The sequence below is a fragment of the Dermacentor albipictus genome, chromosome 1 (genome assembly GCF_038994185.2).
Source record: "Dermacentor albipictus isolate Rhodes 1998 colony chromosome 1, USDA_Dalb.pri_finalv2, whole genome shotgun sequence".
Classification (NCBI taxonomy): Eukaryota; Metazoa; Arthropoda; class Arachnida; order Ixodida; family Ixodidae; genus Dermacentor; species Dermacentor albipictus.
Window position 1 is genome coordinate 39,569,267 of NC_091821.1, and position 26,138 is coordinate 39,595,404.

The 26,138-nt window shown below is 46.6% G+C and overlaps 2 protein-coding genes and 1 long non-coding RNA gene across 10 annotated transcripts; 2 read left to right on the forward strand and 1 right to left on the reverse strand.

Moving 5' to 3' along the window:
- The first annotated feature begins 1,042 nt into the window (after positions 1-1,042).
- On the forward strand, positions 1,043-2,582 carry LOC135912466 (uncharacterized). Its single transcript, XR_010567679.2, has 2 exons — positions 1,043-1,854; positions 2,397-2,582. It is a non-coding gene; the product is annotated as an uncharacterized lncRNA (long non-coding RNA).
- A 698-nt stretch (positions 2,583-3,280) lies between these two features.
- Positions 3,281-12,295, reverse strand: LOC139061086 (uncharacterized). Of its 3 annotated transcripts, none has more exons than XM_070540595.1 (2): positions 9,333-12,295; positions 3,281-5,119 (listed from the first exon to the last, which is right to left on the reverse strand). In XM_070540595.1, the coding sequence occupies exon 1, from the start codon at positions 11,048-11,050 to the stop codon at positions 9,908-9,910; it is 1,143 nt and encodes a 380-aa protein (XP_070396696.1). In that variant the 5' UTR covers positions 11,051-12,295; the 3' UTR covers positions 3,281-5,119; positions 9,333-9,907. The 3 variants fall into 3 exon arrangements, with proteins under 3 accessions (XP_070396696.1, XP_070396692.1, XP_070396688.1); XM_070540591.1 differs by having other exon boundaries at positions 3,281-6,164; XM_070540587.1 differs by having other exon boundaries at positions 3,281-6,176.
- A 558-nt stretch (positions 12,296-12,853) lies between these two features.
- LOC135918187 (uncharacterized) lies at positions 12,854-23,108 on the forward strand. Of its 6 annotated transcripts, none has more exons than XM_070540576.1 (12): positions 12,854-14,398; positions 19,396-19,987; positions 20,590-20,773; positions 21,088-21,264; positions 21,489-21,557; positions 21,621-21,728; positions 21,814-21,870; positions 21,954-21,992; positions 22,058-22,269; positions 22,560-22,719; positions 22,792-22,882; positions 23,012-23,108. In XM_070540576.1, exons 2-12 carry the CDS (start codon positions 19,925-19,927, stop codon positions 23,052-23,054), a joined length of 1,203 nt encoding a protein of 400 aa, XP_070396677.1. In that variant the 5' UTR covers positions 12,854-14,398; positions 19,396-19,924; the 3' UTR covers positions 23,055-23,108. The 6 variants fall into 6 exon arrangements, with proteins under 6 accessions (XP_070396677.1, XP_070396678.1, XP_070396682.1 ...); XM_070540577.1 differs by having other exon boundaries at positions 19,861-19,987; XM_070540581.1 differs by lacking the exon at positions 12,854-14,398 and adding an exon at positions 20,159-20,249 and having other exon boundaries at positions 15,296-19,987.
- The last annotated feature ends 3,030 nt before the right edge of the window (positions 23,109-26,138 follow it).

Genomic DNA, 26,138 nt, shown 5'->3' on the forward strand with positions numbered 1-26,138 from the left:
GCCAGATATTTCTTGTTCTCTTGTACTGTTTGTTTAGTTATGTTTGCGATATCACAGTTCAGGTGCCAATGCAGTCAGTTTATTCTAGTCTTTTTCCTTTATAAAGTGTATGTACATCACTGCATTAAGTTGACAATTCGAATTTTTCTGTGTTAAGGTCACTTCAAGAAGCATCTTTAGTTCTCTTCTGTGCCCCTGTACTGATCTTGTCAATGTCAACATATACTCCTGCTGGCATCTTTTGTGATTTTCAATTTCTTGTGGGTCCTTATGGGCATTTCTTTAATGTGTTCAGGCACAGGTTATGTTTTGCTGTGCCAAGCACACAGGCATGTTCTTACAGTATGCTTTTTAAATAAAGATCCAATGTTTCTGCAGTTTATGCGCAAGTCTATGCCTCAGTTAGGCCATCCTAAAAAGCTGAGCAAGTTTTATTAAAAGGCTTATTACATCATTTGAATTCACATTCATGCAGCTTAATATCTACAACTTTGATGACTATTGGAGTTCATACATAATGCATATTCTGGCTTATTCTGTGCATTTGGAAACTGCACATATACATTTCTGATGCCTGTGTACCAATGGAACTTACATTAAATATGTTGAATGTGCCAGTTTGCAACATGTGCTTCTGCCGTGGATGTTGTGTCCACGTACATTTTCACCTTTGCAACCTGCACCAGTAAGATGGTCCCAGTTCCTTTAGCGGCACTTAATTATTTGTGGATGCAATTTTCACAGTAAAGGAAGTGCAGCATATCCCTGTAACTGGTACATTGGTTCTTAGGTATAGCACAGCTTCTAAAGCATTGAAAAAGCCGCAGTACCAGCAAGGTGACACCCCAACAAAACCGAACAATGGATAAATCCCGGATTTATCATGGATGTCCTCTGTACATCTCGTGGACGTTTCTGTAATCAATATCCACATTTAAAATCCCACAAATGTCCCTGGGATGTCCATGTCCAGATTGTTTTATCCAGCGGACATTGTTCGGATATTTAGTTAAAAACGTCCATTTTTAAGGTCCGACGGATGTCCGAATGTCCGATAAGGGCATACACGGGACGTCCGATTGAACGCCTTTTTTTTTTGCACGGGACGGTCCCTCAGATATCCGCCGTATGTAATCTGGATTTGTGGGGATATCCGGTGGATGTCCAAACGTCCGGCGCTAAACGTCCATCGGATGTACTGTGGATTATTTGTGGTCCATTGGGTTCACGACGCTTTTCAAATAATAATAATTAACAGCAGCCACACATTTGGAAACTTCATAAATATTTCGATCTCCTCTAAAGATGCAGAAAACGCGCCGCAAGCATACCCAATACTACCAATGCAATCTTTTCTGAAGCTTCGCATACCCTGCATTTTTTTTTTTTTTTTGCGGGAGGCTATTTCTTTTTATCGCGCGGGTTCTTTCCGGCAATATTTTTGGAAGTGTGCATCGGCAGAATTTCACTGGTGGCATTAACCCTTTCGTGTTTACATTGATGTTGTGACAGTTAACAACACAATAATTTCCAGTCATTCGAAGAGGCGCCGTCGGAAACAAGAGACGTTTCGCGCGCAGCGCGAGCTAAGCGCGGGCGCGACCTTGACGGGAAGCAGCGAAAACGTACACCTGTGGGAGGTGAAATCATTCCACCGGGAGAGAAGCGAGCACCATGCGAGTGCTGGCCTCTAGGATGAAACTTGGCCTGCGAAAAAGGCGCGAAGGCGAGCGTTTCGCGCGTTTATTGTGACTGCGGAGGCGCCATTTTCAGTTGTCACTACGGCTGCGCAAGGTGGTCAAGACTGTTGTTTCTTTCTCCTGAGCTCCTGGCCGGGTTGGCCCCGCAGTAAAGGTAAGATGAAGCGTGCCTGGACTTTATACTGTACCATGTGTTGTCGGTGTGGTCTACAGGCCACATATGCGCAGTAGTTCGCGTGAGCGCCTTTCTTTTAGTCGCATATATGCAAGGAGGTGCTGCTGTACGCGATTGCTTGCGGTCGCATATGTTGCTGGGAGCTGCTACTCACTATTAATACGGTGTAGTGCGCGTAAAGTATGCAGAAAGCTCGCAAGAGATTTGCTGAAGAGAAAGCGGCCCGGGAGACGAAAAAATCCCTTCAACTTCTCCATTCTGCGTGCACCGGGCAGGAGTGTTCTTCGACCGAGCAGCCGAGCGCCAATACCACTGAACCACTGCTGCGGGCTAGAATACTTGTGACTTTAAAATTCCTTTTCTGGTGTATTGGCTGGAGTAGTGCCTTCATAGACTGCAGTTGATCATTTGATATTGTAACTTTGTTTGTGCACAATTTTGTGCTTAAATTCATTGTTTTCACAGTTTTCTTCTCCATTGAATGACTGATTTACAATACTGATATTTATGTCACTTTTCAGATTCTGAGTGACAAAAGGGTGTGAAATAGAAGGCATCAAGGCATCAGTGGGCATTTTGTCTTCACTGAGTACTTCAATGAGTGAAGGGCAGCCAGTCCACTGCAGTCTTTCTTTCTCGCAATGGCTGCATGCTTCTGAACGGCCTTTTTTGTGTGTATCGATCTTAATAGATTTGCTGTTGACATGTCTCCTTTCTTGTAGTCCTCTCACTATATTTCTATTATTTTGTAATCGATTCCATTGCAGTATTTTTGTCAGTCTTATGCGGCTACTTCCGTTGCAGTTTGTGTTACCACTAAAGAAAGCTGAACTAGCTGGTAAATGTTCACACTTTTGCATACAGCACAACATGCATAGATGCACAGTACCACTTGTGTGTACTTCCTGTTGTCCATTGTCATGTTACGTGGTATTGTAGGAACCATGCTAAAGTGTACCCAAGTAACCACGGATATCCAGGCGACGTCCGACGGACGTCCTTTCTGGATATTCGGGATGTCCGTGGGACGTCCATGAATATCCGACGTACGTCCGAGGGACGTCCCTGGGGAATCCAAAGGTAACTGCTTTGGCGTCCGTAGTACGTCCGACGCGGACATCCATCATGGATATTCAGGGGACGTTCAGTATATATATATATATATATATATATATATATATATATATATATATATATATATATATATATGTGTGTGTGTGTGTGTGTGTGTGTGTGTGTGTGTGTGTGCGCGCGTGTGTGCCCGGGGATATTCCAGATATACACATACCTTGAAGCAACAATAGCGGTTGGGACATCCAAGCACCCGACCATTAAATATATTACATTGGTCGAGTGCTTGAATGCATTCTTGTTTTAAAAAAACAAGAAATGAACCTACACCAACTTCCAAATACAATTAATCTTTTATTGTCACCTCATACATATACATATAAAGGCCAAAAAGCAAATATTTATTTATTTATTCAAAAGAACCTTACAGGCCTTATGGCAGGGCATAAAGTAATTAAGGGGGGCATATTAAACAGTAAAGATATAAAACGTTCAAATTTCCAAGAGGAACAGTGCCAGAAAGAGATTACCGTGTTACACAATATTGAAGGCACTAGGAATACAAAGCAATATCTGAAGGCACATGAACACTTGTTACTGTTAACAGACCAAAGGAATACCGTTTCTGAAAATGATATACAACATGGCAAAAATACACGATAACATACACTAGATTTGTCACTCGTGAATGGTATTAAATGGGAAAAGCATGAGTAACTGAGAGCTGAACGTGTCGGGATTAGATATGGAGGCTGTGTTATCAGGGAGGTCATTCCAGAGACGAATGACACGTGGTAGTGCAGATGAATTAAATGCATTTGTTTTAGCATATGTGCGCATGAAACTCAACTGATTATGTAATCTGCGTGAAAAAGAGTGTGGTATTTGTATTTGTAACCGGGTTCGTTTATTAGTGTAAATATATTTGTGGAATAAGCAGAGAAGAGCGATGTTGCGGCGGACATCTAATGGCAGCAACAGTAGGTCTAGTCTAATTTGTGTAATGCTTGAGTTTCTACTGTAGTTATGGGATATGAACCGGGCTGCTCTGTTTTGTATCATTTCCGTCATATTTATTAGGTAATTTTGATGAGGGGACCAAATTGGGGAGGCGAATTCTAACTGTGGCAAAATGAATGTGTGGAAAGCGAGTTTTCGAATGTTTGGCAGGGCATTTCGCAAGTTGTGCCGTAGATAGCCAAGAGAATGTGATGCTTTGGTGTATGTAGAAGTGATGTGTGGGGTCCATGAAAGATTCTCTGCAAGAACAACACCAAGGTACTTATATGATGAAGTGTGGGAAAACATAGTGTTATTAAGATGATATGAATTTTTAGAACTTACACATTTTCGGCTGAAGCACATCACCTCGCACTTTGTACAGTTTAGTGTCATGAGCCATTTGTTACACCAGTTAGCGATAAGGTTAAGATCTGCTTGAAGTTCGTCAGTCGTGTGAATAGGACGGTAGATTACGCAGTCATCGGAAAAAAGGCGCATGCAGGAAGTAATCTGGGCGGGTAAGTCGTTAATGGAGATTGAGAAGAGTAAGGGGCCGAGGACGCTGCCTTGTGGCACACCAGAGCTAACAGAAGTCGGGGAAGAGAAATTGTTAACAACAGTAAACTGCTCTCGAAAAGAAAGTGTAGCGTATTAGCCGGACGCCAGGGTGGAACAGACGTCTATTGATGCCGTGCCCTTTTTATAGGGTGATGAACATGTGATCTGCCGACTGATGCTTGCGTGGCCGATAAGCGATTATCATGAAAATGTAGTATGACACGCGATATCAATATACAATATTCCTTTCCCCTAAGATTCGTTACACAATTGCAAAATGTCTGGTTAGTCATCAATGCCATAACGTGCGATAGGCCGTCTAACGTGTGTTGATCTTCGCGTCTCGACCGGGTCTTGGGTAGCTTGGCCCGGTCTTGCCCCTGCGGCTGCTTCCGTGCTGACCGGCGGCTGTTGTGGTCGTCTGGCTGTAGGAGGCAGCCTGACGTGGTAGTCTGCACTTCAGACTGGATCGGCTTCGAGCCTCGTCCAGGCGCTCCTCAACTGGTTCCGGTGCCTGTGATGGCGTTCGCCGTTGTCCAACTGGACGATGTACGACACCAGGCCTCGCACTGCCACAACCCTGACCGCCTTCCACCTTGGACCTGGACAGAAGCTTTTAGCATAGACCGCGTTAGCGACATGGAACCTCTTAATCTCCGGTCGTTGCGGTTCCGGCACGTATTGCCGGTCCGGATGAAGTCTGTCCAAGGCTGTCCTCAGCCTTCGTCCGAACATCAATTCTGCCGGAGATTTCCCCGTGACCGAATGCGGCGTCGTGTGCTGTTTAAACAGGAACCGTGAAATCTTGCACTGCGTTGAACCTTCCTGTTGCTTCTTTAACTTCTCTTACCATTCTCTCCACCCTGCCATTACTGGCGGGATTGTAAGGAGCAGTGAAAATAGCACGCACACCATTGCACTTTAAAAACGTTTGCAACTCCGAGCTAGTGAATGCTGTGCCATTATCCGAAACGATAACGTCTGGCATACCGTGTGTCGCAAACATCTTCCTTAAGCTGGTGACGACAGCTGTAGCTTTCATGGATGACATGATTTCGACCTCAGCCCAGTTGCTGTACGCGTCTACCACGATTAAAAATACTTCTCCATTAACTGGACCAGCGAAATCAATGTGTAGGCGACTCCAAGGTTGATCTGGATTGATCCAAAAATGCACTGGAACCTTGGGATCACTTTGCCGGTTACTCTGACATGGCTGACAGTGTCGTACAAACTCTTCAATTTCGTGGTCCATTTTCGGCCACCACATGAGCCCTCTAGCTGACGCTTTCATAGCACTCATCCCAGGGTGATTTGCATGTAGGAGTTGAAGCACACTTTCTCTTGCTGCGTGAGGAATTACAACGCGATTCCCCCACAGTATGCAATCACGATGCAACGACAACTCCGTCTTCCTCACCTCGTAAGGCGCGAACTTGCTGTCCAGTTGTGTTGACGGCCAGCCACTAAGGATCCAGTCCTTTACCATGGACAATACTTTGTCCTTCTTGATCAGCGCAGCGATGTCTGCCGCCTGCAGCGGTGCGCACTCGACTGCTTCCAACAGGAGCACGTCCCCAGGTAGCTGTGGCTCGTCTTCGTCTCCCGGAGCTGGCAGACAACTGAGTGCGTCTGCGTTGAAGTTTTCTTGGCCTCGCCTGTACTGAAGGCTGTAGTTATACGCAGACAAACACAAAATCCAACGGAGCATTCTGGGCTCCAACGGAGCCCAGAATGCTGAAAGAAAGAGAGCAAAAAGACATGAATTAGCATTACTAAACTGCGAAAGCAACAGAAATGACATGAAGGAATTAATCTTGACTACATCACTTGAATAGCACTCATATCCCTGCCACACGGGCACATAAAATGACATTAACTGGGTAATGCCTTAAACTTTAATGTAATTTGCGGGGTGCCACACGGACATGCTTAATGGTATTCAAGCTTAAATGCCATTCGCAATGTAGTGCGTTCTCGTAACTCACTTTGCCGTCGAATGCATACTCTGGTTCCCAATGTCTCCCCAATCTGACGTGACTAAACGAACTATTAGTGAAGAACAATTAATATATTCTTGACTTTCTTTAAAAAATAGCTCTCTCTTGCGGCGTAGTGAGTTCTTACAATTATTGAAACTCACTTGGCCATCGAATGCGTACTCTCATTTACAATGTTCCCGCCGTGGCTGCAGTGACCATATCCTCACGATATTAAACAAACTTGTAGATCAAAACAACTAATACATTCTTCACTTTTTTAAAAGGAGCTTTTTATTTTCGTAGAGATCAGCAGGCGATCTTGGCGCTACTCACGGCCACAGCTCTAACCGTGAGCGCATTAGCCAGGAGAAGCTGTTCGATTGCACAGCGGCGGCTACTTGCCTTGTTGGCCTCATACTGAAGCCTTCGAATTTCTCAACGATGCTCGACTCGAAGCACGTATGTCAGAACAAACTGGAGCACACGGTCACATTTTTCAGGATCGCTGCTTGGGAGCTTTGAAGCTGTGAGCGCTATTTTTCCAATTTCAATGCTTTGGCTACGCTATGGATTGGCCGTCGAGCTAGCTTTGGCTTCAAACAGTTTACGGCTGGGTGTAACAATGACATTCCAGAAGTAAACTACATACAATATGCCAATTAATTAAACATCTGCTCCCTAGATGACTGTTTTTTATTGTATTACGATTTAATAATAATAGATAATATTTGAGGTTTTACGTGCCAAAACCACTTTCTGATTATGAGGCACGCCGTAGTGGAGGACTCCGAAAATTTTGACCACCTCGGGTTCTTTAACGTGCACCTAAATCTAAGCACACGGGTGTTTTCGCATTTCGCCCTGCAAACGAACTTGACCATTCCACTGCATCTATCGCCATCGCAAAGCTTAATGTCATTAAGTATGCGCATGTAGCAGCGACCGAAATATAATGGCATTAAGAAACTTAGGTCTTAAACATTTAATGCCATTAACCTCGCCCGTGTGGCACAGGTATAACACCTGCGATTAAGACATATGCAGCAATGGAATTATAACAAATTTCCCATGCCAGGGTAACCTGACAAGCTTACGCACATTCCTTAATGGCCAACATTTAACATCAGAAAGCTGTGAAACCACATAAACATCAATGGTACAAGAAGAAAATGGCTTATCATAGAAGTTTTCCTTCACCATGAATTCGCGACCAATGATGCAAGGTGCTTGTGTAGCTCTAAAGTGTGCGAAACTATCTACAATCACGACAGAGCCATCTATTATGCAGCAGTTATCAGGAACATCTACACTGAGGATGAAGCTAGCAAACGTGGCCTGTTTGTACTGGGGTGGTGCACAGGTACCTAGGAGAGGCCCATCTGAATGTTCTTTTGTAAATTTAATCGCGTTCAGTGATGGAAAGGTTGCCGCCCCCTTTCCCTCTCGCTCCTTTAAGCGGTTGTACAGCTGGGCAAGTGGAGTCTTGTGGCTTTTTAGAAGCCGCTTGAGGTACTGCATATTATTTTCAAAAGGAAATGCGCTGAACATGTCCAGTGGTCCGTGCTTGCGTACATCATTTGCAACATGTAATGCACAGTGAACATTGTAGGAAACCTGGTCATTTCCATACAATCTTGCAAAAGTTTTAACAAAGTACTTAAGAAGAGACTCGGCATAATCAGTATGCTGCTGGCACAGGCTAGGACTTGCCAGAATGTACACTGCACAGTGCAGCGAAAGAAAGTTCATGTAAAGATCAGGAGGTAGAACAGGCATGAGTACTACAGGCCCAGTGTAGAGAAGTAGTAGTCTGAATTCTGTGGCCTTCCAACGCTCAGCCTCTGCTACACTTCTAGGTTTGCGGGAAAATTCTTTAGGTACATTAGGAGCTAAAGATAGGTTTAAGTCAGACAACCGTCTTCGTTCTGCAGGTCCGAGACGGACCTCTAAACGGCCACCTAACCAAGCACTAAGCAACTTTTTCATAATGCCCAGACATAAAAGGTGCATGTAGTCAAGGGGTGCAGAGGCGACACAGTCTATGGGAAGCGTCATCAAAACTGAGGTGCCTAGGTGATGGTCAGGGTCAGTCTGACGCCTGAATGAATCATCGGTGCGCAAAGTGGAGGACCTCGCTGGAAAGCTGAGTCGGTTGTTGCTGTATGTGCCCTCTACTGTGCACTTTGGGCACCCAGAATATCCAGTGTGTCCTTTAATTTGAAAAACAAATGACCGTGCTGGTGCATCTAAAACAAAACAAGTTGACGAAACCTTAATTACCCGGTGCTCAAAAACCATTCCATGCGAAAGAAGCTGCTGCAGCTCACTGACAAGGGGGCTCAGAAAATCATTCGCTGAAACAGGCTTTGAAGGCCCAGCAAAAATGCCGACTACAAAGGGTGAAACTCTGCCATGCTCACCAATCATGCACTGTATTGGCCACAACTGCATGTTAGAACTCTTAGAAATTGGCAGTCCGTCAATATTAAACAACAAAGAAACATGGCTGCCCTTAAAACATGCTTCCGACAAGGCATTTTCTAGACTGCACTGCAAGCCAAAGTGACAGTATTGCCCAGAAGCCATGTCAGTTAAAGCAGGTGCACGTTGTGTACCCCTGGGCGTGGAGAGCAAAGTGCGAGCGTCACTTGGGAGAGATGAGGGGTCAAAGCTACTCGTCTTGAGCATCTTTAGCAGTGATGTGACCGCTGTATGCGTAACATTTTCCTTAATAGCCCAACTGCGCAGTCGTTCAGCAAAGTCAGAGGGCACCGATGAAGAGTCCGCGGTAGCTAAATCAAATGTAGGCTCCGGGGTCCTGCTAACCAGAGAACCCACACTCACCTCTCCTAAGGGATCCTCTTGTGACGCTCTCACAGGCGAGCCAAGTGAACCATCCGAAGAGTCGCTTAGAGTGGATCCATCAAGGAAGCAAGGTACATTGTCCGTAGTGCGCGCAGTGTCACAACCAGCGGCCTGAACTTCTGATGTCGCCTCGGTGCAGCGGCCAGAGTCGCAAGGCACACAAATGTTTGCAGGTACAGCACGACGGTAGTTCTGAACTTAGTGTCACACATTACTTCCCCCCTCTTCTTTGGCTTCTGGATTGGATTGGCGCGGCTCGCTACGTGCTTGCGCGCGCTTTTCCGAGCGCAGATTGGTGTGCGCCTGGTTTCTGCACTAGGCTGTTATGCGATCGCTTTTTTGAGCGCAGATTGATGTGAGCCTGGTTTCTGCACTAGGCTTTTGCACGATCGCCTGCTTTTTGCACTTGGCTTTCAAAAGGCGAAGTGAGCGTCGCTTACTGCGGAAGTGCAGCGCCGCGGGCCTACCGTGTATGGAGGCGCGCAGCAATGCCGGGAAACATTCATACAAAAGCAAAGGGTCAGAAAAAGTGCGCTTTATTTTCCGTTACTTTGTCACACTGGGTAGCGCCGTGCGATCGCTTCTAATAGACGCAGAAACGAGTCCTTGCAGCGCATGTGCCCATTAATCGATGCCCACCATAGCCATATCAGGTGCGACTCGAGGAGCTGTGGAGTCACCCTGTAGCCGGAAGAGACGAGGTGGCGCTTCACCTTCTGCCAGTAGCTTTCGATTTTTTGGGTGTGAGCGCCCGTGATTGGGTCTACAAAGTTCATGCTGTGGTTAACAGCCTCCCATTGCAAATTCAGTCTTGCTCCGTTAGCCCCCACTAAGTTCGGGATGCAGTTGTATGCGGCCCATTCATCACTGTGGATGGTGGTTCCCGGTTCCACGTTGGCTGCAATAATGGGGCCTAGCGTCGCCGCGTCTCGTCGGTCGACCTTGAATAGTCGGAGCTCCCCGGTGGTCACGCAGATCATGCCGAATACCCACGGTCCACGATCTGCAATGCCACCGTAATTTTGGCGGCTCGGCGGAACGTTGTCGCCCGTCATCAGGCGGCCTCGATTGTATTTTCGCTTGCCGCGAAGGAGGCATTCATCAATTTGCACAATCCTCCCGGGGCCACCGAGTGGGGGTCGCGCCAGCAGCTCGTCCCGCACGACCTCACGAGCGTAGTTCCTCCAGTCGGCGATGACATGGTCCGACAGATGAAGCAAGTCGCCGGTCATCTCCTTCATGAGCCACGTGCCTATGTTTTTGCTCACGCAGTACGTGAGCCAAATCACTTGCCGCCTGGAGACGTGGACGTTCGGGCGGCCGAGGCGGTCCGTGTTGGCGAAGTAACTTCCCTCACCTCTCTGCCCGTGCAGTGCAGCGGTACCGTGTAACTGCGACAGCTGCTTTCGGCACCTGTTGCACCGGAAGGCAGCCCGGCGTCCATTCTGAGTCTTCCTATACAATGTGACGACTTCGCCTTCGCAGGTTGGTTGGTCCGGGTTGAACGCCAGGTCCTTGCAGGTGCCCCAGTACTCTGACGACGCCACTCGACCTGGTCTGGAGTTGGGGCGCGGTGGGCGGACAGCGCTTGAAGCCGGAGCAAGCCGAAGCGATCGTACGAACTCTTCCTCCGCAGCTGCATCGCTGATAATTTGACAGATGGTGACAATATTGGGGTCAATTCTCGTGGCGGCCATGACAACGAGTGCAGCGAGAGACGCGGCTCGTCTTTTGTAGCCCCGGGATCCGTTACAGCAGAACCCTCTGTTAAGGACGGCTCACCCAGGAACGTTGAGGTAGCGTGGACCTGGCGGTCTGGAGCTTCAGGAACAGGCAGGGGCCCAGGCGCAGATGCGAGACGACATATTTTCAAGCTTCTTCGATCACGCAGAGCGACACGCAGTCTAGCTTGCTCAAACGTTGAAGCTCGTTGGCGGGGGCGTGTTTTATATAGCCTGGAACGCCCTCGCTCAGGAGAAGGAGAGAGGGCGAACGCTCTCCACACTTGCGGCCCCCGCTCGGTACACAGGAGAAAGCTCAACGGATTTTTTAACCGCGCTTGGGCCAGCACAGGCAAAGGCACTGACATGCACACACGCACACACACACACGCGCGCACCGTCGTGTACCCTGCCGAGGAGGAGGAGAAGGAACGAAAGCACACACGAAGCTTAACGTTCGCGCTGGCTGAGAGGAAAGAGTACTGGCGAGCCTATGTAGACATCGGGACGTGGCGAGCGCGTGGGGAAGGAGATCGAGAATGCGCGCACAAAGGCTAACGGCTCTTCGCCGTTGCGGATTTTCAACGAATGTTGGCAGCTCTGCGAATTTAAAACGCATGGGCTTTCGTCGTGGTTTTAGCAGCGCGACGCAATTGTGCACTACACAGGCCATTCGTAACACCTGTGGTGCGCGCATGGCTTCAGCACAAGGGCAGCGTAACGAACTTCCGTGGAAAGCTCTGATATGAAACCTGAATAAATATACATTATAACGTATGAGAATTATTAGAAATAACGATTTTTAACGTCGAAGACATGGAAAACTTCTGTTCCGATGTCCGCGACATCAGCCGCTCCTTGGAGCCGTTCTTGTTCTGCTCTAACATGTTCTTGGACCTCCTGGATGTTCATATATGTAATATCATAAGAACACAGGAAACGTGATTCTCAAATTTTACTAGCTGAAAGCAACTAAATAAACTGCGCTTGTCTTGCAGAACGCGTGCATGGGGATTTGGAAAGCCCCTTGTCGGCTCAAAGCTTGTCGACTCAGAGCTGAAGCCATGCGCGCACCACAGGTGTTACGAATGGCCTGTGTAGTGCACAATTGCGTCGCGCTGCTAAAACCACGACGAAAGCCCATGCGTTTTAAATTCGCAGAGCTGCCAACATTCGTTGAAAATCCGCAACGGCGAAGAGCCGTTAGCCTTTGTGCGCGCATTCTCGTCTCCTTCCCCACGCGCTCGCCACGTCCCGATGTCTACATAGGCTCGCCAGTACTCTTTCCTCTCAGCCAGCGCGAACGTTAAGCTTCGTGTGTGCTTTCGTTCCTTCTCCTCCTCCTCGGCAGGGTACACGACGGTGCGCGCGTGTGTGTGTGTGCGTGTGTGCATGTCAGTGCCTTTGCCTGTGCTGGCCCAAGCGCGGTTAAAAAATCCGTTGAGCTTTCTCCTGTGTACCGAGCGGGGGCCGCAAGTGTGGAGAGCGTTCGCCCTCTCTCCTTCTCCTGAGCGAGGGCGTTCCAGGCTATATAAAACACGCCCCCGCCAACGAGCTTCAACGTTTGAGCAAGCTAGACTGCGTGTCGCTCTGCGTGATCGAAGAAGCTTGAAAATATGTCGTCTCGCATCTGCGCCTGGGCCCCTGCCTGTTCCTGAAGCTCCAGACCGCCAGGTCCACGCTACCTCAACGTTCCTGGGTGAGCCGTCCTTAACAGAGGGTTCTGCTGTAACGGATCCCGGGGCTACAAAAGACGAGCCGCGTCTCTCGCTGCACTCGTTGTCATGGCCGCCACGAGAATTGACCCCAATATTGTCACCATCTGTCAAATTATCAGCGATGCAGCTGCGGAGGAAGAGTTCGTACGATCGCTTCGGCTTGCTCCGGCTTCAAGCGCTGTCCGCCCACCGCGCCCCAACTCCAGACCAGGTCGAGTGGCGTCGTCAGAGTACTGGGGCACCTGCAAGGACCTGGCGTTCAACCCGGACCAACCAACCTGCGAAGGCGAAGTCGTCACATTGTATAGGAAGACTCAGAATGGACGCCGGGCTGCCTTCCGGTGCAACAGGTGCCGAAAGCAGCTGTCGCAGTTACACGGTACCGCTGCACTGCACGGGCAGAGAGGTGAGGGAAGTTACTTCGCCAACACGGACCGCCTCGGCCGCCCGAACGTCCACGTCTCCAGGCGGCAAGTGATTTGGCTCACGTACTGCGTGAGCAAAAACATAGGCACGTGGCTCATGAAGGAGATGACCGGCGACTTGCTTCATCTGTCGGACCATGTCATCGCCGACTGGAGGAACTACGCTCGTGAGGTCGTGCGGGACGAGCTGCTGGCGCGACCCCCACTCGGTGGCCCCGGGAGGATTGTGCAAATTGATGAATGCCTCCTTCGCGGCAAGCGAAAATACAATCGAGGCCGCCTGATGACGGGCGACAACGTTCCGCCGAGCCGCCAAAATTACGGTGGCATTGCAGATCGTGGACCGTGGGTATTCGGCATGATCTGCGTGACCACCGGGGAGCTCCGACTATTCAAGGTCGACCGACGAGACGCGGCGACGCTAGGCCCCATTATTGCAGCCAACGTGGAACCGGGAACCACCATCCACAGTGATGAATGGGCCGCATACAACTGCATCCCGAACTTAGTGGGGGCTAACGGAGCAAGACTGAATTTGCAATGGGAGGCTGTTAACCACAGCATGAACTTTGTAGACCCAATCACGGGCGCTCACACCCAAAAAATCGAAAGCTACTGGCAGAAGGTGAAGCGCCACCTCGTCTCTTCCGGCTACAGGGTGACTCCACAGCTCCTCGAGTCGCACCTGATATGGCTATGGTGGGCATCGATTAATGGGCACATGCGCTGCAAGGACTCGTTTCTGCGTCTATTAGAAGCGATCGCACGGCGCTACCCAGTGTGACAAAGTAACGGAAAATAAAGCGCACTTTTTCTGACCCTTTGCTTTTGTATGAATGTTTCCCGGCATTGCTGCGCGCCTCCATACACGGTAGGCCCGCGGCGCTGCACTTCCGCAGTAAGCGACGCTCACTTCGCCTTTTGAAAGCCAAGTGCAAAAAGCAGGCGATCGTGCAAAAGCCTAGTGCAGAAACCAGGCTCACATCAATCTGCGCTCAAAAAAGCGATCGCATAACAGCCTAGTGCAGAAACCAGGCGCACACCAATCTGCGCTCGGAAAAGCGCGCGCAAGCACGTAGCGAGCCGCGCCAATCCAATCCAGAAGCCAAAGAAGAGGGGGGAAGTAATGTGTGACACTAAGTTCAGAACTACCCAGCACGACCACACGTGTTAACACATGCGTGAGTAGTACATGCGCCACTGCACATTTCTGCACTTGCGACTTCTCGAGCCGTTGACTGCTGGCTGCCGGTGCGAGATCCAAAGTCCTCGAATAGCATCTTTGTCTCCAGCGACGCTCTCTTTCGCGTATAAGGCTTCTCCTTAAGCCTAAGCATGTTGGCACCTGTGCAGAAAGCACATTTCAACACCCAAACGAATTAAAAAAGAAATAAGACGTAGCTGTCATACCTTATTAGCTGCAGGAGCAGGAGACTTTGGCAGGCACGGAAAGTGACAAACGAATCAACACACGTCCGCTGTTCCGCTGCCCTTGAAACAATCGCGCAATGAAAGACGCCGTGACAACGATGGCTAGGCTTGGATTGGATCACTGCAAGGCTTCTGCTTTGCAAAGGGCCTATAACGCATCAACGTGCATCTACGCAAACTTAAATAAATTTTTAAAGTATTTTATTATTACACAGTGAAATATTTACTTATTTTGGAAATATTCGTTGTTCGATTTTCGCGTTTTGTGTTTCTGCTAAGGCTTTTGGCACTTTAAGGGCAGAAAATTATAGCCTCTGAGATTACTGTTACTACATGGCGGCTGTGACGTACTGTAGCTTTCGTATACTCGCTTTCAGCGCACGCGGGCACCAAAAGCATAGCCTTTGAGATTTGTTTTTGTTGCCTGGCGAGGGCCAATGCTCCGTCGCGCACAAGCGATAGTGCCATCGCCAGCACCATGGGTGATATATATATATATATATATATATATATATATATATATATATATATATATATATATATATATATATATATATAAAGAACTTGAGTGGTGCTACAAGGTAAACAGAACAAGTATTTAATTTCGACAGTTTCGATCGGTGGACCGATCTTCATCAGGGTTTACAAAAAAATGGCAGTTCGGCCGTGGTAGGGAAGACACCAGACCGGGTACCCGGTCGTTCTTACATACATCAAACCGAGAGGAACAGTTGTGACAGTGATTGATTTTCGGCGCCTTGGCAGATTTACAGCGGCCTTTGGCAGCTATGCAGGGCAGTTAGAGGAAGGCGGAGTCACATGTATGTAGAGCAAGGAGGTAAGTGAGGAAAAAAAAAGAAAACGGAAAGAAAAAGAAAAAATCACACAGGAGGAGGGAGACGTAAAACGGAGAGGGAGGGGGGCGGGAAGTAGCGGCAGCTAGGTTCCCGTGCGCCCGAGGCAAGGAGGGAGAAAGCGGTCGCTCCGCAGCTCCAGTGCGTGGGCTGCCGTTGTAGCGGGAGCGGGTGGCGGGGGACACAATAGAGAAGGGGCCCAGAAGGAAGACAGAAGAGCGGCAACTTGTAGAAAGAAACACAGTGTCACAGTACAAATATACAAGGCACGGCCCGTTCCGGCAGCTTTGTGGTCCAGCTACGGTGCGACAAAAAGAAAAAAAAATAGTTCCAAAAAATGCATGGGATTCGCAACGCAAGTGCGCCCATGGGCTTAGATTTAGGGCGTCGAGTTAAATAGCCTCCTTGTGGTCCAGTTTTTGAACGTTGTTTAACAGACGACTGACATCAAGTCAGCACGTGCGTATTTCAGGAAGGGCAATAGGTCACTTAGAATGACACTTCAGTGGCAGGGTCCAGGAAACTGAATTTATTGGTTTTCCGCTCGCCCCCTTGAGGCGTATGCGGAGGGGTGAGTAAGCAGTGAATAGCCAGCGTCTCAATTTTACAGTACATAGCATGTATTCGCGTTTCCCATGCACTTTCACGGCATATCTCGGAGGCACGTCATCCGCCCCGGACTCTCATTAATTCCTTTAGTGTACGTTCCAAATTTATGGATGAAAAAAGATTCTCTCTGCTCGCGTGCACGGGTGTGTTGGAAACCAGATTGCAAGAGCACAACGCTCACGCGTTCAAAGTAGTGATCTGGCAGCCGAACGTGCCTGGAGAAGGGTGCAATTGGGGAGACTTTTCACATGCGCGCGGTGATTGTTAAACCGTAGGCGGAAAGGGATCTCTGTTTGGCCGATATATATTCCTGCTTACACACCTCGCATCGAATTTTGTACACGACGTTACTGGAATCACAGTCAAGATTTTCGGTAATTTTATATACGAAGGGCGAGTTCGATGCTTCAGCCGTGTCTGCTGTTGTCATGTGACGGCATACCTTGCAACGAGGTTTCCCACACGGTCGACAGCCCTCGGGCGTGTTTGACTTCTGTGTCCTCGCCCTGACTAACAAATCCCTTAAATTTTTGTTTCTTCTATACACAACCCGAGGCGGCTGCTTGAAGATAGTAGCGAGTCGGATGCTCTAGCGTTTCATGATATTAAAATGGCGGGTGAGAATCCATGGCATTGACCCGCGGAGCACCGGTGGTGTATGTGAGGACCAAGTTTCGATCTGATTGTGTATTGGTATTGCTAACCTTTTCTCCCATTATCTGTGCGCGATCTAAGCTGCGGGCGCGTTCAATGGCATCGTCTACTATTTTTGGAGGATATTTTTGGCGTATGAGAGCAGATTTCAGTTCCTCCGCGTGTCGCTCAAATTGCGCAGATTGGGAACAGACTCTTCTGTATCTGTGGGCCTGGGAGTAGGGAATGCCTATTTTGCAGTGATGGGGGTGGCTACTATAAAAATGCAGATATTGCCGACGATCTGTTGGCTTTTTGTATAGGGACGGGGAAATGCGACCGCCACTCAGTGACAGAGTGACGTCGAGGAAGTGAATACTATTTTGGGAGAAGTTGTGCGTAAAGCAGATTGACGGGTGCAGAGAATTGAAATTGGAAATGAAGTCTAAGAGACTTTGTTCATTGTCGGCCCACACAAAGAAAATGTCATCCAGGAATAGCTTATAAAATATTGGTTTTACGGCCGAGTTTGCGAGGAAGGGTATTTCTAAAGATGCCATAAAGATATTTGCATAATTTGGCGCCATCTTCGTTCCCATGGCGGTTCCACTGATTTGCAAATAATGCTTGTCCTCGAACTCAAAGTGATTATATTTCAGTACTAGATTTAAAAGAGTCGCAACTGTGTCTTTATCTAATTGTCTAGGTTGGCTGGAGCCAGCGTAAGCTGAAACTACGGAAGCTATGCCCTCGGCGTGAGGTATGAATTGGTGTACAAAGATGCGACATCCAGTGACCAAGTAACCCCCCGCCGGTACCGTCAGGTTTGATACCTCCCGAAGGAAATGATTTGTGTCTTTAATGTACGAGGGAAATGAAGATGGGATGTCCTTAATGAGACTGTCAATAAAGCTGGATATTTTCTCAGTCACTGTTCCATCACTGGAAACGATAGGCCGACCGGGATTGTTTATTTTGTGGATTTTGGGTAGTAGGTAGAAACGGCCGGGGCCAGAGTTTCTTGGTATCAATGCTTTGAGCGTCTTATCGGTTATCTGCCCTGCCTTGCGTAGAGTGGTTAGGGCGTCCTTTATTTCGCTTTCAAATTTCTGGGTAGGATTGCTTGGGAGTTCTCTGTAAAATTTAGAGTTTCCCAGTTGACGGAAACCTTCGGCTATGTAAACATTCCGGTCAAGTACCACCACTGCACCACCCTTGTCCGCTGGCTTAATGACAATTGTCTGATCATCACGTAGAGTTCGCAGTGCCTGCTCTTCCTCTTTTGAGAGGTTGCTGCGGATGGGACGATGCCTCTCGTACTCTTTTATAATGTCTTTTTGAACCGCACAAATATACATGTCCAAGTATTTGTCGCGTGCCTCGCCAGGTGTCCATGATTTTTCGGAGAGTTCAGGTAGCTGGTCAAGACACCCTTCTGTAGTTTTTCGATCATAAAAGTACTCCCGTAGTCGCAAATTTCTCGCGAAGTCATCCAAATCTTGAAACAATTGAAACTCGTTCATCCTTCCTGACGCCGGACAAAAAGTTAGACCTTTCGAAAGGAGATTTAGTTGCGCACTCGACAATGGGCTACTCGACAAGTTTATGACATTTGAGGCGTTGCCCACCGTCTCGTGCTTTTTTCCACTGATTACTTCAGAACAATCGGTCGCCTCGGAGTCAGGGTTTTGGCTTTGAGAATCAGCTCTGATGGCCGTTGGGATATTGTCACGCTCCCGTTTCTTTCTTTGTTGTTCTTGGACATTGAAATTTTTCCTTCCCTCGTACTTTACCAGTTCCAGCACTTGCAATTCAGTGAGCTTTGACTGACACAACAGAAGCTGCTCCTCGTTTTTAAGTTGCGATGCTCTACGCACACTATGTTGTGCCACCAGACGAGTGAGCCCAAGCGAGCTAGGTCTCCCGTAGTATAGCCGTATATCCCGTATATATATATATATATATATATATACGGAATCATACCTCATACACAAGTTTAATTGCCTACACCCGACAGGAATTGATTTGGCACGCGGCAACTTAGAATCTTTAAAAGCTGTAACTTAAATCTGAAACTCTCATATCATCAACCAATACACAAAACACATTAGGCCACGAGCCAACTTTAATTCTTAACCTCATCTACTCTTCCATTTCGAAAAAAATTTTTCCTGCCTACTACTCAATTTAATGTACTCTTTCAGGTTTTTACGTCTATACCAACTGTACGATCCCCTTCTTCCATGTACACTTGCCCCCGCCCGCTTCTGCGTGCGTTACCCTCCTGTTTGTTATACCGGTTTCGGCCCCCCTCTCCCTTCCCTCCCCCCTTTTTTTATCTTTTTTTTTAAACCCCCTCGACAACACATTCGGAAGTCAATATGCCTTTTTCGGCGCCTCAACCCAGAGTATCGCCATCTCTGGATGCCGCCGTAACGACACCTACGTTAAGCGCGTGGGGCAGTGCCCCTTGAAAGACCATGCCGCTGCCTGCAGTCACACCATACATTGCACCGCAGACGAAACGACGTCGCCACCTTAACTATTTCAAAATTACTCGGCGTATTACTACTATGCTACTCAAGTCACTTTCAGGAGGAATGAACGTTTATTTTAAGAAACAGCGAGAAAGTGTCCTTTCTTCGCCCTAGGTGGGCGGCTCTCTCAGTCCAGAAAGCCGTTGGCTAATGCTGCAGCCCGGGCCCGGTCCACCAGACTTCGCTGATCGTCCAGGCTCTGTGCCTTTAACATTGCCTACTCATGTTTTTTTTCTTGTGTGTGTGTGTGTGTGGCCGTTCTAATGCCTCAAAAACATGCCGCCAACGACTCCCCCTGAGTACCTCCTAACCTTTCGCATCTCCAACACGCCCCCAAGCCCCCGTATTTCTTAAAGATCTCATTTTTCTCTTTCTTTTTCTTTCACTACCCCCCTTTTTTTGCGCCGCCCATTACCCCACCCCCTTTCCCCCTTTTTCCCCTTTTTTCTGCTTCTATTTCTTTTCTTTTCTCCCCGCGTGCCCACTCTCACGCTCTCATCCTCTCGTCTTGAGAATGAAGCTCACAGACGTCGGACGACAGCGCTTGTTTCCTCTTGTAATCGCTCTCTTTAAAACCAGCCGCCAGCGACAACTTCCGCATGTGACGTCACTGCACTAACCCTTTAAAACTAACACGCCGACGATGACGAGGCCGCCTTTGACGAAGATAGGTCCTCCTGTAGAAACGTTGGCCAGCCTGTCTGAGGTACGTTATCCCTGTTTACAAACTTTATACCACTATATATATATATATATATATATATATATATATATATATATATATATATATATATATATATATATATATATATATATATATATATATATGTAGCGCTTCTTTTTTTTCTGTGCGCTTGCTACCTTTGTACGCGTATAGATATTTACTTCGTCTGTCCCGGCGCCCAATTCAAACCTGAGCTCGGAGCGTGGTCGGCGCGGTCACTTAATTTGAAGTTTGCCAGAGCATGGTAAGTGCATCTATGCTTAGTGGTCCTTATATTAATATTTATGCAAAGCGCTGCCGTTATTTGTACTATTTATTACCCTTCGTTGATGGGCTAGCCGGCGCACGTGCGTCTATCCTTTGTAGCCTTGCATGTCACCGGGTGGGGGGCTCATGTCTTTGAGCAAATAAATTATTATTATTTAACCTGTCGCGCTGCAGCTAATCCGCCTTGACAACGATTAGCGTGCATGTGGCCCGGCCTGTCTGGGATGGTGTAGAGCGATAGCTGAAATAGTGTACCTTTTTTTTAAATGTATAGTTGGGTTTTTTGTTTTAATATGCGCGTGGTGGCATCATTTCAGATGTATGCAATTGTGGAGTTTACTGCTACAGAGGAAGTGGAGGTTGTGCCTTGCACGTGGGTAAATGGTGACAAATGTCTGTGGCCAAAAGTGCCATCAGATAGAGCCACAAGAATGGTTCGACGCGCAGCAAAACCAGATGCGGGATTCCTCTCATATGATGCGCTCGTGAAAGGTGTATTCCGTGAGTATTCCCTTGACTATTATGTGTACTGTCACTATAAATTCAAACGCCAGTTACGAAGTTATATTGCATTAATTGCTTTGTTCGGTTTACAAATTTACCTGCATATGTGCATGCCAGTGGGTTATTTCACTCTAAAATTTTTACTTTGAACTGCTCCATGCATGTTTAGAAACAGCCTCCAAAGCCATTGCACGTAGCAGTCGTTGTCATCACTTTACTGTCCGCGCTTCAATTAATTTATGTTGATGGTATACATGTGATCGTGTGCATAGTTTCGGCCTTCTAACTATTGTCAATGCACTATACCTCAGACACATATGAAGATGGCCGTGCAAAGTTGGAAGAGGCCCGGTTCAGGTCCGATTTATCGGAATCTGATGGCGGTGGAAAGCGGAAGAGAATTAGACCTTTGCGCTACAGTTCGGAATCTGATTCCGATGATGACCTTCCGCGCGCCCCCTTGCAGCTTTCCATGCAGCACAAGACACGTAAGACTTTTGTTTTCGTATTTTACCTTGGTCAAGTTGCTACTTTCAGTGGCACTAGTGTGTGGAAAAGTGATTGCCAGGTGGTGCACTACATAAGGATCCAGTAACATGAGTAACTTAGAAAATTTTAAATGGTGGCCCTGAGCTTATAAAATTCGCATATTTTTTGTTGGCAGACCATTTGGTGGTTGTTTTCAATGTGAGGTTTCATTGGTTTTGTTCAGCTTGCAGAGTCCCAAAAAAGCGCAGAATGGAGCCTCTGCAAGGAAATTCAGAGATGACGTCACTGCCAGGTAGCATATCAGCTCATTGCCAGCTAGGTGTCGTTTGATTGCACTGACCCTCTCTTTCTGCAGGTTCTAGTCGGGAGACACCCGCTCTTCCTTTCGAAAATCGGAATGAGGACGAAGTCGGCCTAATTAGGGATTGTGTGGCTGTGGCTGAGGTGGCGCAACAGTCCCAAGGTAAAAAGGTTTTCCCAATTTCATGTCATTTTGTTCTGTCTTGCTTGCACACGTTCAGAACCGAGTTGCATAACAAACACTGCAGCTATTATTGCAGGAGCTGAGAGTCAGCAGCATTTGGATGCCAGCCCCAGTGCCAATTGTAAAACTCACTTTGCCTATTTCTCACAGTTCCAACACACTTTTGGGGTGCTTGCTCATTAATCGCTGTGTTGCACTTTCCAGGTTGTCGACAAACCTCGGGGACAGCCCTGAGCAGTGCTGGTAAGTTTTCGAACAGCAGTACTCTGGCTTACTTTACTTGTTTAATGCTGTTTTCCCTCTTACAGAGTTTCAGCGGCGGGTTATAAACAGTTTAAATATCGTGAGGCACAATCAGGCTGAAATTATACAGATGCTGACAGTAGCCCTACAAAGAAATAGTCCTCCAGGTGCAGAAACTTCAAACACTCCTGAGCCAGTGCTGCGCTGCCCACTGGACAGTGTGCGAGAAGTCCTTGATTTCAATGAAGAACTGACTGAAGGAAAAAGTGAAGCTCTGGTATGGTTCAGTAAGACATTTCGTTTCAGATGCTAGCGTCTCGGTTTTGCTGAATATTTGCATATGTACAACCTGTTTCAAAAAAGTGTGCCAGTGAATGACCAACTTTGCTCCACTTGTTTCAGTGCATACAATTTTCGTCTTGTTTGCATTCACAGATACATGTGCTCAGTGGCCCTGGCATTTGCATCTGTGTAAACCCATTTCACTGCCACACCGACATCTCAGAAGATATGCTATGTACTTGCATGTTAGCTGAGAGTTACATACACATCCTAAATTTCTTCCAGGTTCTGGACCTTATGGGCTATGGAACAAGAACCCTGAACACAACTATTAAGTCAATGATGGCTTATATAATGAGTGATCAGGCTGCGTCGGAATTTAGTATGGACGGCCGCAAAGGCAAGGTTCGATTTAGGGACCTGAAGCTCGTCAAAGTTCTGTTCTGTAAGTGTACATCTTCACATCTGGTAGAAATTGACTGTTTCTTGAAACTTAAGGCGCGCCCATTTCTTTTAGCGGCTGCTCGGCGGACACGCCACCACAAAGACTGCACGGTAGACGACGTGCTCTACCACATAAAGGAGTGGCTGCGCAGGGCAAAAGAAAGGTGTGCAGCCACTGCTAAGAAAGACTGAAAGTGTATGTGAAATGGTTTTCTTGAGTAAACATTTGGCAGCTAGAGGTTGAAGCTAACGCTTAAAATGGAGTTTAATTATTACTTGTCTGTTTATTTCAGTTGCTGTACAGAAACCAGACGCTACTTCCGTGCAGGACCATGATGGTGCTTAATTAGCTTACAAAAGTGGAAAATAAAGTCTTGTTGAATTGTGGAATGTTTTCCTTGATTTTTACTAAAGCTTTACTAGACCTGTTTGGCTGCACATAGTGATTGAGGATTCAAAATGAAACAAAATAAGAATTCTCCACTTGTAGCATGCAATTGTATAATTATATGCAAATTTGAACACAGGAAACTACTTCCTGTTTTAAGAAAAAAACATGCCAAAAAATGCACGCAGGAATACAAGACTAGAAAGAGGCTGGACAGACAGGAACCAGCCTCATTCCCGTCTTGTGTACGTTTCCTACGTGCGTCTTTCCATTTTTTTTTTTGAAGTCGCTTCAAATGGGCGCTTATCTATTCTGCTAGTCATCCACAAGCATTTTTTGAAAGCAAACTTCATTTATATGACCCACTGATAGAAAAGAAACGTATTATAATACTACGATGTTAAAATGGGCAAATTATATATCAAGTTGGAAATATATTTATTTTGCCTTTGCAAAGCGTAGACTGTGTCTGACAGAGAATAAAAACAAGCAAACATAATATGAACAATTTTCCGACAATATTTTCATGTTAGTTTACATAATTATGTTAGCTAGTGTATATATCCTGGACATGCCTATTTACGGACAGCCAGCGGACGTTCAAAACTGGATGTCCCATGGACATCCCATTGGGATGTCCTTCGGACATCCAAACAGGATATGGACTTCTCCTGTACGTCCCACGGACGTCCATGTTGGATATCCGAATGGACGGACGTTGGGACTTATGGCGGACGTCCCACGGATATCCGTGGTTACTTGGGTAAGCTTACTACTATCTCAATTCAAGTGATGGCTAAGTTCTAGTGTGTTGCAAGGTGAGGCTACGAAACAGTTTGATTACATTTTATTATGCCTCTTTTGTGTTACGATGTGGCCGTGAGTCGGAAAGGCTGCACTATATTGAGCAGTACTGCATGAGGACTCCAGTTTCAGTATATATCAACCGTTCCATTCATTGCTATTTACTTCTTTTCCTCAGGAAGAGGTGGCAGGGCTACTAGCATGTAGCAAGTCAATGCTACACATATTTCACATTTAACCATTCTGTGTCACTTCCATATTTATGTTTATTTGTTACAAACAATAATTTCCTTGATAGTTATTTCACTGTGAAGTATTTATCATTTATGCTGGTCTTTGCTGGCGGCAAAAAGTCTGCTCTCTTCTAGTCGTTTTACTTTTATGCGTAGGGTTGTATTTGTTTTCTTGCTGTCAGCCCAGAGTTTTTATCTAGTACATAGCGAGAATCGCTGTTTCAGTTCTTATTTGCATTTTGTTTTACTGTGACTTACTTTTTCGAGAAGAAACAGTATTTTATTTGTAGTGCATTGCAAGTTTGTCAAATTTCAGCTACTGTTTGCATAGTTTTGTTCATATGCATGTGTAAACCAAGGAGGGATCATTTGCCGTTTCCAAGGTATTGCTAGAATATGAAAAAAAAAGGCACAGTCCAGATAATTTATGTCTCAGCTGTGTGATATTTTAGGTGTGAGGATTGCTAGTACCTTCATGTTCCTTGTATACTCATTACTGAATGTAGTGAAACGCGATAGCGTACTGATCGCCAACTTTTTTTTCGGGGATAGGAGCCTCACCTCAAGACTCATTCACGCTAATGAAACAGTGAATGCCTGCGCTCTGTTGCTGTCTCGTATACCATGTGGCATTCTGAGCTTTTTTCTCATGCTCCCTGATGTCAAGGTGAAGAATAATCGTACTATAGTGAAAGAAGTGTACCATGCTTTTGAAGTACCCTGAGTGCTACACCTGGCCCTGCCCACCTCAATTGATGTTTCTAAAGATATACTACCGATAGTGGTGCTTAGTAAACACTCTTATATTATGTGATCACATCTCACTCTTGTAGCCCTTGGGGGCTGGAAATTTTAATGTACTGCTGCAAAAGCTGTCACCTGCAGACTTTGTCTTAGTTTGTGCTAATAAGTTGTTGGCTTTTATTATAATGCAGGACTGTCACATATTCTTTCTCTGAATGTTACAGGTTTGCAGTATATCAATTGTCTCGTGACCAGTTCTGTGTTTGAGTACTTGTAACACTTGCATCACTATACCGGCTCTCCATGTAATAAATCGAGTTTTTGTAATGGAAATGAATAAAAATTTCTGTGAAAGTGATTGTCCATTTTATGTAAACTTAGCTTGCTTTGGAATCTTTGTTCCATGGGTGCAAGTTGTATTTTCATTGGTGCATGTCAGTATACTGCATCATCTTTGCAGCACCGATTCTACACAAAGCCAATGTTTACGCTAACTGTGCTATTCAGCCCATTTAAATAAAAATGAACATCCTGCAGACATCCCTTAATGGTCCACAGTTCGTCGTACGGATGTCTGACGGACGTTTAGCAATGAAAACCTAAACAAATTCTTGCGTCCGAGGAACATCCGTATATCCGTTATAGACATCCACGGGACACCCCTCGGACTGCCATTTAGTATGCGCCTGCTAGTCCTGTGGATGTCCGCCGTACGCCCTTAGGCAATCTGCGGACGTCCTATGGATGACCAAGATATCCAGAAGTGGTAGTCCAGTAGACGTCCAGAGGAGTTCGAATGCCCATTGGGTTATAAACTTCAACAAAACTAAAGACAGATTTTTCAGAACTAAAAATAAAGTTCTTTCTGTCAGTGTTACTCTCAGGAGGAAATGCGATAGAAATTGCAAACACAGTCAAAATGCTGGGAGTACATTTCAACAAATTTATATTTTGGGATGCTCACACTGAGCATCCACAAGGTAAGCTTGCCCATGTAGTTGGAATTATGAGAAAGTTTCAGTATTTATTACTTGTAAAAGCAAAGCATGAGCTGTACCACGCATTATTTGAATTGCAATTCAGATACTGGATTTTGGTATGGGGCAGTACAAAGACAAAAAATCATGAAGCTCTCGGTTATACGGAAGAATGCGCTTAGAGCAATTGCTGCCGTGCCTTACAGAAGACATTCTGAACTACTGTTTACAAGCTATCGCATCATGCGCTTATCCAACATGTACAATTACCATG

Bases quoted from the DNA above. Each gene is read 5' to 3' on its own strand.
- LOC139061086 (XM_070540595.1), bottom strand. From the start codon at position 11,050: ATGGCCGCCACGAGAATTGACCCCAATATTGTCACCATCTGTCAAATT.
- LOC135918187 (XM_070540576.1), top strand. From the start codon at position 19,925: ATGACGAGGCCGCCTTTGACGAAGATAGGTCCTCCTGTAGAAACGTTG. The intron at 21,871-21,953 runs GTAAAACTCACT...TGCACTTTCCAG, and splicing joins TGCCAGCCCCAGTGCCAATT to GTTGTCGACAAACCTCGGGG. The intron at 21,993-22,057 runs GTAAGTTTTCGA...TCCCTCTTACAG, and splicing joins GACAGCCCTGAGCAGTGCTG to AGTTTCAGCGGCGGGTTATA.